At 40.7% G+C, this 13,135-nt stretch overlaps 1 protein-coding gene across 1 annotated transcript in view; it reads left to right on the top strand.

Moving 5' to 3' along the window:
* atp1a2a (ATPase Na+/K+ transporting subunit alpha 2a) overlaps positions 1–10,947 on the top strand; it is a 112,265-nt gene extending 101,318 nt beyond the window's left edge. Inside the window, exons 21-24 of the mRNA XM_084057115.1 lie at positions 319–449; positions 1,023–1,124; positions 3,501–3,592; positions 10,557–10,947. Coding sequence (XP_083913241.1) covers positions 319–449; positions 1,023–1,124; positions 3,501–3,592; positions 10,557–10,585 — 354 coding nt within the window. The 3' untranslated portion in view covers positions 10,586–10,947. The remainder of the gene's footprint in view (positions 1–318; positions 450–1,022; positions 1,125–3,500; positions 3,593–10,556) is intronic.
* The last annotated feature ends 2,188 nt before the right edge of the window (positions 10,948–13,135 follow it).

The raw sequence follows: 13,135 nt of genomic DNA, 5'->3' as shown, positions 1-13,135 counted from the left end.
TTAGTTGTTGCTATAATATAGTAACATAATTTTTTTTTTTTTTTTTTGTAAGAATTTGAACGTTTTCAGAAAACTATGGTTAGGTTTTAGAAGGCGTTTTTAGAATCGGCCTCAGGTCTAAATGGGTTAATTTGGTACCAAAAATGAAGTGAAGATGTCGGTGTTTTTTTCTTATTCTGTTTTTGTGATGAATTTGTGATGGGTGCTCTTCATTTCCCCTGGGTGCTTTAGCCCAGAGGCACCCACAGTATCGGCGCCCTTGCCGGTCTGTAATATGTATGTGTCTACATATCCGGTGCTTGTCTGTGTCTCCGGCAGACCTACGAACAGAGGAAGATCATCGAGTTCACCTGCCACACCTCCTTCTTCACCAGCATCGTCATCGTCCAGTGGGCCGACCTGGTCATCTGCAAGACCCGCAGGAACTCTGTCTTCCAGCAGGGCATGAAGTGAGACACACACCGGGATGGGGGGGGGGAGAGAGAGGGAGAGAGAGAGAGAGAGAGAGAGAGAGAGAGAGAGAGAGAGAGAGAGAGAGAGAGAGAGAGAGAGAGAGTGTGAGAGAGAGAGAGAGAGAGAGAGAGAGAGAGAGAGAGAGAGAGAGAGAGAGAGAGAGAGAGAGAGAGAGAGAGAGAGAGAGAGAGAGAGAGAGAGAGAGAGAGAGAGAGAGAGAGAGAGAGAGAGAGAGAGAGAGAGAGTGAGTGTGACTGACTACAAGCGCGTCGTGAGCTTGTAGATTTGCTATTTTCAAACATTTCAGTACTTTTACTTTTGGTACTTTAAGTGTATTTTGATGCCAATACTTTTATGCTTTTACTCAATTAACATTTTGACACAGGCCTTTTACTTGTGCGTACAGAGTATTTTTATATTGCGGTATTGCAACTTTTACTTAAGTAAAATATCTTGAGTTCTTCTTCCACCACTACCTTTGTGTCGTCCGTCGGTGATGTTGTCTTTGTCTTTGTCTCCAAAACCAGCTCTTATCTTTGTCTCTTTATGTTTTTTTTCTTGTGCTCCAGGAATCGGATCCTGATCTTCGGCCTCTTCGCTGAGACCGCCTTGGCTGCCTTCCTGTCCTACTGCCCTGGCATGGACGTGGCCCTGCGCATGTACCCCCTCAAGTACGCCACGACACGCACGCTACGCCACTCCACACGCCCCGATGCCGGCTCCACCCGACCAAAAAATAGCCTCTTAAAGATCTAACGGGCTGCTATTAAGCCGTCACTCTAATACACTCTACAATGAAGTCTGCCCGCCCGCATCTCCAGACATGCCATTATTCTCATCGGTATTCGAGAAAAGCGCCCCGCACACTGGCATTAATCCATAAAGACCCGGAAGGCATCTCTGCTATTTTAAGATTTCTTTGGCTATTCAAAAATAGTAGATCTACAAGCTCATAGCGCGGCACCGAGTGCCGCGCTATGAGCTTGTATATCCGCTATTTTTTTTTTTATCGTGGAAACTTTGTGCAAATCTTTGAATATATATATATGTTTTAAAGCTATATTTTTTTTAACCTCAGGTTCGAATCAGGTCTGAGGCCAAATTCATATCATTTTGGGGGTCCTTGACATGGAAAAGTTGGAGCACCACTGATACAGCAACATACTGTTAGGATTTAGGAAAAGAAATATTTGGCCGTGGACCCCCATCTCAAAATATTTTTTGTTCCAGGGACCCCCCAGAAGCAAAGATTTGAGTTACAAATTTTCACTTTAAAAATATATATATTCAAAGATTTGCACACATTTTCACGATTTGTCACAAATTTTCACGATTTTCACGATTTGGCTATTCTCTATGAATAGCCAAAATATCTTCAAATGACACAGATGTGTTCCCGGATTGAATGGGTTAACTGTCTTCAATATATATCTTATCTATGCTTCACAAGCTCCTCTGTGTGTGCTTCACCTGTCACTCTTCCAAATGGTTTGGTTTTAGACTCTTCACTCTCTTACAGCCTTTGCAGACAGGGTGCGATTTTTCGCACGGAAAAAAACGGACAATATATTTTTTTTTAAATGAACACATGGTTCTCTATGACCTCATGCACACCGGCTCCGCATTTGCCATGCGGCGATGCGACGATGCGTTTTTTTTTTCAGTGGCGCGGGAAGGGGGGGCTATGAGGACTGCAGCCCCCCTGGTGGTGGGAGGCAAAATAAAAAAAATAAATTTAAAAAATACATATAGTTTTTAAAGTCTATACACACATATATATATTAAAATAATGATGTATTTAACTTTGGGGAATAAAATATTTGCTGAAAAAGGTGGAAAAAAATGTGAAAAAGGTTGAAAAAACACGAACAAAATGTGAAAAAAAATCGTGCGCTTCATGCGCGTGCGCAAGTCCCCCGCCCAGCCCAGCCCCCCTTGGAATAAATGACTTCCATAAATGACTTTTCAATCGAACCCAGTTCGATTCGTGCGTCTTTCCGCATGCGGTAAAAACTGATTGACTAATCGCATCCTCTCTGGAAAGGCCTTTTAGCGTTGTGTTCTGTCTGTCTCTCTGTCTTTCTGTACAGTGCATCTTTTCATTCCCATTTGCAGTAACAGTACAGTACATCACCATCTCCAGCAGCACCGCCTTTCATTCCCAATTTCTATTTAGGTCTTCTTCTTCCCCTCTTTGCCCCGCCGTTCCCTCCTTGTAAACGAAGCCTGCCAGCGTCTCAAAGACAGCATTGTTGTTATCCCCCAATAATATTCAAAAACAGCTGCGGGCGGATTAGTGCAGAGAACCGGTTCTGACATCTGCAATGGATTTAACCCAATAAGACCGGGAAAGCATCTGTCATTTTTTAGATGTTAACCACTTTGACCGTTATCTAATACTTTGGGCTATTCAAAAAATAGCAGATATACAAGCTTGTAGATCTGCTATTTTCGAAAGATCATGAAAATGTGTGCAAATCTTTGAATATATATATTTTTCAAGGCGAACATTTGTAATGTTCAAATCTTTGCTTCTGGGGGATTCTACAAATGTCTTCTAAATCCTAACAGTTTTTAAAAAAAACATAGGTTGCTATAATCAGTGTTCTCATCTCAAACGGTTTCATGTCAAGGACCACACAAAATGATATGTATTTGGCCACGGACTCCCCCACCATCTCAAAATATGTTGTTCCAGGGACCCCCCCAGAAGTAGTAAAAAAAACATAAAAAAATGTTTGCTTTAAAACATATATATATATATATTCAAAGATTTGCACAAATCTTCTTGATATAAAAAAAAAAAGCAGATATACAAGCTCATAGCCACGCTATGAGCTTGTATATCTGCTACTTTTGAAAAGCCAAAGTATAAAATAATGGTTAAAGTGGTTACAGTACACAGATGCGTTCCCGGTCTATATGGGTTAACCGTTTTGACATTATCTGTGAGTGACTCGCTGCTTATCTATCTATGCCCTCCATCCCCAATATACGCTTCTCTCTCTCTCTCTCTCTCTCTCTCTCTCTCTCTCTCTCTCTCATAGGATCTATTGGTGGTTCTGTGCCCTGCCGTACAGCATACTCATCTTCGTCTACGACGAGATCCGCAAATGGATCCTGAGGAGAGACCCTGGAGGTAAGAAGGTTACATGAGTGACTGACTGACAGAGAATATCCCCCAGAACTAAAAGGGAGCACAACCTTCATTATCTGCTCAATTGCAAAATGACAAAAAAAAGACTCAAGCCCTTTAACACCTTTCACACCAACACAATAACAAAAAAAAACACACACATTGGGGGCAACGATACACCTGGATGTCATGTCTCCCAGAAGAGAGCCAAAACAAAGATGACAGATAACACAAAAGGTTAAGCCGGCAGTGACAAGACGCGACTGTTAATGCGACGCCACACAGAGATTGTGTGGTCAGCATGTTGTGGGGAATCTTTTTATTTTTGGCCTACAATTAAAGGGATAGTTCACCCCCAAAATGGCTTTTTTTTCTCTCTCGATTAGTTAACCCATGGAGACTTGAATTCATGGATATTGTTTTGTTTTTGCCGCATTCCTAAGCCAATCGTTTGATGGTCGGCAGCTGTTCTGGTATAGGAGACACAAAGAGTCCCCTTTGTGTCCCCTACCGGAACCACTGCCTACCGGTCCACTGGTCATCAAATTATTGGGTTAGGAATGCGACAAAAATATCCATGAATTCAAGTCTCCATGGGGTGACTAATCGAAAAGTACTTTTTGGGGTGAGCTATCCCTTTAATATATTCCATCATTAAATAAATAATTTCTCTTTTATGTATGAATTTCACGGAATAGAAACATGAATAAGAAACGAAAAGAAAGAAAAACAACCCTGATATTACTAAAGAAAATAAACAAACAATAAAAGCATAATTAAGCTAATATATAAACTCATAAGCTTAATAATATCCATGGTGACCATATCCATAAAAAAAACGTCCATTTCCCGCTGTATTTTAGCTGTGACCTTTTTCGATAATGAACACCTCATTCAGCTTGTGTTGCCATTGTTTTATGATTGGGGGGTTGTGGCTGCAACCGTAGGGTCAGCATTTTAATAGGCGAGGTTAGTTTCTTATAGCAAACATGGTAAAACTTTCAACATGACGTGATTTGTGAGTCCGACCTCTCCGGCGATGGCCAAGTCACAAGGGGGGGGTTGTGCAATCATACACAGTGTTTTCTCAAGCTGGGGAACATTGTGAGAATTAAGTGTGTGTGTGTTTTTTTTTGTAAGCCTTTGAAAACCTTGAAAAGGTCACCCCATTGCCTTTATTCCATCATTCTTAGAATGCTGTACAGTAAATCTCTGCACTCTGCGGCTCGGTTAAAAAGCTATCTCCAGCTGTTGCTGAAATGCAGCAACCAGACTGCAGTTCTTAAAGAAACGCAATCATACGCCAGCCCAAGCCATCCTTGCTTCTCTGCACTGACTGGCAGTGGTGGAAAAAGTACTCAATATAGTGCAATATACAGTAGAAATACTCTGTTACAAGTAAAAGTCCAGAATTCAGAATTCATTCGAGTAAAAGTACAAAAGTATTGGCATCAAAATATACTTAAAGTACCGAAAGTAAAAGTACTAAAATGTTTGAAAATAGCAGATCTACAAGCTCACAACGCGTCGCATCGCAACGTGTTGTGAGCTTGTAGATCATAATTTATATCTGCAAAGTAACTAGTAACTCAAATAATTGTAGTGGAGTAAAAGTACAATATTTGCCTCTGAGATGGAGTACAAGTAAAAGTATTGGAAATTGGAAATACTCAAGTAAAGTGCAAATACCTCAAAATACCTCAAAATTGTAGTTAAGTACAGTACTTGAGTAAATGTACTTAGTTACTTTCCACCACTGCGTGACTGGTTGCCTTCCAGGGCCAGGCTCCTGGTTACATGTGAGATGTGTGTTAAGTCCCTTAGGAGCCTGAGTGCAGCCTCAGATCCTCAGACAGGGCTCTATATATCTCTGGATTGTTTTGAGGTGATCAGGCCTCTGCAGCCCACTGAGCCCATAGTCACCAGGGCTGTGGAACACCCTCCCTGAGGAGTTCACATGCACCAGCCCAGTCAGGGACATCTTTTAAATCACCACTAAAAACATATTTGTTTTGTTTTCACAGTGTTTTTTTTTTATCTGCTTCTTTGCTATTCTTAATAGAGCACCGAAGTCTGACGTAATTTACACATCCTACCTGGTTCGCGGTTTTCCAGACTCGTTCTGAATTCCCATAGACGTCTTTAATATCGCGTCAAATAAGAACTGTGTTCCAAAAATAAACAAACGATCCCGGCGGTTTGACTCTTATGGATATGAAGCATCAACTGACGGTGAGAAACGATAATGTTACTTCCGCCGAATTAGTTACATTTTCGCCAGAAACAGACTGTATCAAATATAAGTGACTGACTATCATAAACGATAAAGAGCCTCCTCCCTGACAATATCGCCGAGACAGTTTGTTTATTTTTGGACCACAATTCATATATGACACGATTCTAAGATGACCCAATGTTATTCTCCATAGAGAAATTACTTTACAAACCAGGGTATGAACGAGTGACGTCAGGACTTCTGTACTTTATCTGATATTTATTATGGTTTTGTTCTGCTGTAATTACCGTATTTCTACTAGGCAGAACTTGCGGAAGGCAAGGGGGGGAGGTTATGTTTTCACATCTGTTTGTTTGTCTGTCCAGTTTGTTAGTCTGGGGGATAATCACACAAACAGCTGGACTGATCAGCGCCACATTTCTTGTGCACATTGTGACACCACAACACTTTGTTTTCCCCTGCATGTGTTTTATATTTTTCGAAATTTTTGAATTTGAATTTTATAAAGGAAGTGAATGACAGTTAGATGAAAGCCTGCAAACGTTTTACAAATATGGAGTAATACATCGTAGATATGGTACGTCTTTATATATATATATTTATTTATTTATATATGTATATAATTCGTCATACAAAAAAGTATATGGCTGGTTAAAGGTGGTTAAAAGAGTAGTTCACCCAAAAAATGACTTATTTTCTATCAATTGAACACCCCATGAAGCCTTGAATTAATGGATTTGTTTTTGTTTTCGTTGCATTCCTAAGCTAATAATTTGATTCCCGTCTCCTACCGACTAATGTATCCGGTAGGAGACACAAAGTAGATTCTTTGTGTCTCCTACAGGAAATACACACGGTCATCAAATTATTGGCTTAGGAATGCGACAAAAACAAAAATAAATCCATGAATTCAAGGCTTCATGGGGCGTGCAATTGATATAAAATAAGTCATGTTTTGGGTGAACTCCTCCTTTAAAGGTCTAAAACCCCTGCTAGCAACCTCTAGAGGTTGTGCAGCTCCTTTGCACCCCCACCGATCCAAAGTGGTTTGACCAACTGACTTGACAGACCTCCTCCTTGCAATAATTAGATTCCTGCACTCTCTCTCGCTTGTCGGGCTAAAGCTATTGAAAAAAAAACACTTTTGTTTTTTAGCCATTTAGTCACGGACGGCTAAATGGTTCCAATTTCCCACCTCCAAACCTGCATGATGTACCTTTATCTAAACTGGAACTGAACCCTGAGCTGCCAGAAGCCTCTTTTCTCTTCCGTGTTTCGATTCACAATCTCCCTCCGAGCAGTGGCGGAAAAAGTACTCAAATTCTTTACTTAAGTAAAAGTACAAATACTGCAAAAATAAAAATACTCTGTTACAAGGAAAAGTCCAGAATTAAAACATTACTTGAGTAAAAGTACAAAAGTATGGGCATCAAAATGTACTTAAAGTACCAAAAGTAAAAGTACTAAAATGTTTGAAAATAGCAGATCTACAAGCTCACAGCGCGTCGCTTCGCGACGGGTTGTGAGCTTGTAGATTTTCAAATAGCCTATGTATAAAATAGGGCTAAAGTGGTAAATGTATGTTTCATAATATCATAATTATATCTGAAAAGCAACTAGTAACTTTTCAGATATATTTATATCTATCTATATTTGCCTCTGAGATGTAGTGGAGTAGAAGTAAAAGTATTGGAAATTGGAAATACTCAAGTAAAGTACAAATACCTCAAAATTGTACTTAAGTACAGTACTTAAGTAAATGTACTTAGTTACTTTCCACCACTGCCTCCGAGCTTTCCTGCTTGCCTCTGCATGTATAGAGACAGATTGATTCAGTGCATAATGGACAGCTGTGTTGAACAGTCACTGGGAACTATCGCGGTTTACACATCAATTCTCATTTAGAGCGTCTTATATCATGATGAACACGTGCATTATATCTCCCATCGTCTCCAAAGGGCAGCTGTCAAACTATTGGCTCTCGCCGGTCAGTGCAAGTAATCAGCAATGAGATTAACCCTTTAAGACCGGCGGGAATGCATCTATGTAACCACTTTAACCATTATTTTATACTTTGGGCTATACAAAAATAGCAGATCTACAAGCTCATAGCGCGGCACCGAGTGCCACGCTACGAGCTTGTAGATCTGCTATTTTTGAAAAATGTTGAACATTTTGTGCAAATCTTTGAATATATATATGTTTTAAAGCAAACATTTTTAACTCAAATCTTTGCTTCTGGGGGGTCCCTGGGACTAAATATTTTGAGATGGGGGTCCACGGCCAAATACATATCATTTTTTGGGTGGTCCTTGACATGAAAAAGTTTAGGAACCACTGATATTATAGCAACATACGTTCAAAGATTTTGCTTTAAAAAAACATATATATATTCAATGATTTGCACAAATTGTCACGTTAAAAAATAAATAAATAGCAGATCTACAAGCTCATAGCGCGGCACTCGGTGCCGCGCTATGAGCTTGTATATCTGCTATTTTTGAATAGCCCAAAGAAATCTGAAAACGACACAGATGCGTTCCCGGTCTTAACGGATTAAAGACGCCAGTTAGTGCAGACGTGGGCTCTGACCGAATTGTGCATTCATTGACATCCTTTCACAGTGAAATCTTCGGTGTTATTTTTAACTCTTGGGAGTGTACAAATGTAATGGATAAATGAACACACACAGTGAGGATTTGACAGCCTTATAGTTTTGATGTGGTGCAGTCTCACTCCTTATCCTTATCTGTATCTCCACCTCACCAACAAAACAAAAGCAGACTGACAGGCTGTAAATGCAATCTTTTGGATGATAAAATGCTTTTTTTTGGTTGTTGTTTTTTAAGACGGTCTAATAACGGCGTGGCTCCCTTGGTTTTGTCCCAATCTGACCCCCATTAACTTACATTATTATAAAATTAAAGTCAAATATTTAAAAAAAGATATAAAACCTTCTAGCCTCACAGCTAGAAGGTCCTGGGTTCGATTCCCGCCTGGGTACGCTGTGGGCGCTGGGGGCGTGTCCTCTCCTCCGCGTCATCAGCGCCCATACCCTAGGTGGGGTTGGCGAAATGGCCTTTCTGTGTGGAGTTCTCCCCGTGTCCCCTAGGGAAGGTACCCTCACAAAAACATGCAGTAATCCTGGTCTCTATACTGCCTCCCCCTGGTCAGCCGGGGCGCCTGATGGAGGGGAAAGGAACCGGTTGGAAAAACGTGTTCCTTCCACGCGCTACGTCTAACCAGGGAAACTCCTCCCTGTCAGGTGATCAGAAGCGGCTTGCTAGCTCCTCATGCATTGAAGGAAGCTCGAGCTCAGTTCTGGGCTCTCCCTAGGCTGGCAGAGGGAGAGTAGCGCCCAGGATTACATAGGCAATTGGCACTGGGTGAAAAAATGGGTTAACAAATTTAAAATATTTAAATAAAAAAAAAACACAAAATGTGGCTAGGAAACCAAAAACAAAAACGACTGCCCATGTGCAGAAGAAATGTGGTGTTGATCGGTCCAGCAGCGGTTTGCGAGATTACCCCCAGAGAAACACACACACACACACGCACACACACACAGACAGACCCTCTCATAGACACCTTGTCTCCGACTAGAGTCGCGCCGTAAAAAACCCATCCAGGCAGCCTGGAAGGAAGCCTTTCTCTCCTGCACTGTCAGTGAAATAAAGATGTAGATTTTATAAGGACACACAGATCCCACCTGTCTGTCTGACTCAAATGAGAGCGCCGCCAGGTTCAGACGAGGTAGAAGAGGAAATTAAAGGAGTCTGTCAGAGACTTTCTGAGATGAGCTTCCCGCAGAACAGATCACACATGTGATAGCAGGGACACACACACACACCACACACAATGGCCTCAAAGGCCCGTCTCCTGGCGCCCGACGTTAGCGCGAGACGTGCATGCTTGACGAGGGCCGAGGCGCCGCATAGACACAAAATGCAATTTATCATGACAGTTAATCATTTCTGTTAACCCGTTCAATCCGGGAACGCAATCTCTGTAATTTTAGATGTATTTGGCTATTCAAAAATAGCAGATCTACAAGCTCATAGCGCGGCACCGAGTGCCACGCTATGAGCTTGTAGATCTGCTATTTTTGAAAAAGATCTAGAAAATGTGTGCAAATATTTGATTTTTTTTTTTAAGCAGACATTTGTAACTCAAATCTTTGCTTCTGGGGGGTCCCTGGAACTAAATATGATACAAATATGCGCTTAAAAAAATATGTATATTTTATTTCGATATATTCGAAGATGTGCACACATTTTCACGATGTTTTTTTGAATAGTCTGCTATTTTTGAATAGTCAAAGAAATGTAAAAATGACACAAAATGATGCTTTCCCGGTCTTAAAGGGTTAATCTGTGTGTCACAGCCGGATGATCAGAGCTATACGCACGCTCTAAGGGGGGATTCATTTGGAAATACAGAAACAAAGGCGGGCGGGGGGGGGGGGCATGAGATGAATACAAATAGACCCATATGAAAGGAATGTTATGATGAAAATGCGTTCGTTCGTTCGTCTGTCATTTTTGCTCTCTTGACTGAAACGCTCCTTCTCTTCTCTTCTCTTCTCTTCTCTTCTCTTCTCTTCTCTTCTCTTCTCTTCTCTTCTCTTCTCTTCTCTTCTCTTCTCTTCTCTTCTCTTCTCTTCTCTTCTCTTCTCTTCTCTTCTCTTCTCTTCTCTTCTCTTCTCTTCTCTTCTCTTCTCTTCTCTTCCAGGTTGGGTGGAACAGGAGACATATTATTAAAGTTCAAGAAATGTCAGCTTGAATTTTGTCTGTCTGCGCACGTGTGCACATGAGAGAGAGAGAGAGAGTGGAATTCTGCTTTGTCTCTGTGTGCGTGCATGCGCGCGCGCGTGTTTGTTATGTCTGTATATCCTGTCAATTGTAATATTGCATGGATGAGTTCCCAAATCTGATTATCATAAAAATAATGCTGAAATAGGCTTGTGTTTGCTTTGAGTATATTTTTCCAGAAGGCTTGTCTTGCAGTAGACATGGGCCCTCACTCTGAGCCTATTGTGAACATGATGAAAGCTGTACCGTATGTATTGCATGTATTGTTTTGCCTATAATGGAATGCGCCAAATAAAATGTATTCCGATGCACCCCAAGGTTATTGTCTCCATTCATATTCATTAATATCGTGGGTAGTCTAGTCTTCATATTGCAGTGCACACACAGGCCAAGCCTGTAGTCAGAGTGCGCTGGTTCCCAAACAAGCAAGTAAATATCCCTTTTTTCGATTCCTGCTAGTTTATTATTATTTCAAAACATTTTAAGAAATGAAAAATATTTTTTACGATTTTTATACATTGTCAAAAAATCTAACAAATTCCAGCTTGTAGATCGGCTATTTTCACTAGTTCGGGTCCGAGGGCGAAATCAAATTTCCCTATTTGGTCTCGAGCTAAAACGTTTGCGAACCACTAATCTCTCAAGACAGATTCAGCTAAAAACTTTTTTCCCCCTTTTTTTAGCCGATGGGTTCCCAGATTGGGGAACCACTGGTGTGTTCTACTAGGCTATATATAAACGTACAACAGAATCATAAGGAAAAGCCAGGTTGTCAATTAGGCAGTGTACCGTAGTGTAAGTGATATGTTTTTATGAAAAAAGGGTTATGGTTAAAGCTCTATATATAGTCTATAAGGTAGTAGCTGTGATGGCACTTCAGCAGTGTTGGGGGAGGGGTGGCCATTCACTTCCCCACCCAGATTTTCTTCTTGCAGGTTGCAGGGTATCGAACCAGGAACCAGGAACCTTCCGCTTCCGGAAACAAGTACGCTCCTCTAGTCCACCACATGCCCCAAACATGATTAGAATAAGGAGCTATTTAACACAATTTAACCACGAAATATCACCCCCTTTAATTTATAAAAACCCCACTATTCGCAATTTCTTTGCCCTTTTTCCTGGGAATTATATATAATGATTGGCATTTTTCACCACTAGAGGTTTGGGCTGCTACACGGCCCTCACACAATTGTAGAGCACTTGCACAAATAACTGATAATTAGCTAAAGAGCATGGATGATAGTAGGCTTGTAGGACCGCTACTGTTACACTTCATGCAGCTGGTGCTTTCGATGTTAGCCAGTCAATTTCTATTAGCCAGTCAATTATCACTGCAACGTATTGATTGCCAAATCTGTTACAGGATTCTGATTGAAGGTCCCTGCAGAGGTTGATTTTTGGTAGGTATTAGGGTCCCTTCAAGCACTTAAAACTGTGTTTCTTGATACGATGATGATCGCATAGTTCAGCTGATAATCTGTGATGAACAATCAGCTCAAGTCTTTCGCTCCTATATCTGATGTATCAATCCTGTCTACAGTATATTAGCCAGTCAATTATCACTGTGTAACCGGGTGGAGTGTTTAGTGTATGTCTTTGACACCAATTGATTGTGGTTTATTTGCTGCAGGTGTACATGTGTGGAGATTTGATGCATCAGGACTGGTGAGACACTCTGATGCCATCTTATCATGATCTAGTCCGGCCTTTAAAAGCAGGAAGTTGGCTATCAGGAGACAGATTTTCTAATGGGTGAGTAGAGTGTGCTCCAGTGGCACCGATATCTTTTAATGCTTATTGTAATTTTGAGGTGAAATGTTGCACATCTATGTGCACTGCACACAGTAGTTACACTCCTGTGTGAGGCAGGTTTCTGTATTAACCCTTTAAGACCAGGAATGCATCTGTGTGTCATTTTAAGATTTCTTTGGCCATTAAAAAATAGCCAATATAGCCAAATAGCAACATAATGTTAGGATTTAGAAAATATCTCAAAATGTTTTGTTTCAGGGACCCCCAGAAGCAAAGATTTGAGTCACAAATGCTTGCTTTAAAATAAATATACATTCAAAGATGTGAACACATTTTCCACATATTTTCAAAAAATCTACAATGCATGCATGTAATGTCAGATGTGTTTTGTGTTTTGTTGTGTAGTCATTGTATAGCCTATTTACAGTATGTTTTAACACACTTGTCAATAACATATTAGTCCTCCCCAGCTCCCCACTCTGATACAATGTCTGGGCCTTGATAGTATAAAACTATTTTTGTGTGCTTATGCATTGCAGTGATCTAACCGACTTACAGAGTTGATTTTCCCTTTTGCTATGATGTGGGCTTGCTTGTTGATTTATAGCTCTGTACAATGAACCTCCTTTTTAAAGTTATAGCCTTATAACTGGTTGTTGGTGCAATCCCAACTGGCGTAGTCTGTTGTGTGTTTATGTGTATTAGTAACCACTATTTAGTCCTTTGGTTACAACTGCAACTTATTGA

The sequence above is a fragment of the Gymnoscopelus microlampas genome (assembly GCF_963454915.1).
Source record: "Gymnoscopelus microlampas genome assembly, chromosome: 5".
Classification (NCBI taxonomy): domain Eukaryota; kingdom Metazoa; phylum Chordata; class Actinopteri; order Myctophiformes; family Myctophidae; genus Gymnoscopelus; species Gymnoscopelus microlampas.
Note: the sequence above shows the minus strand (reverse complement) of the source record. Positions and strands in the feature narration are given on the sequence as shown.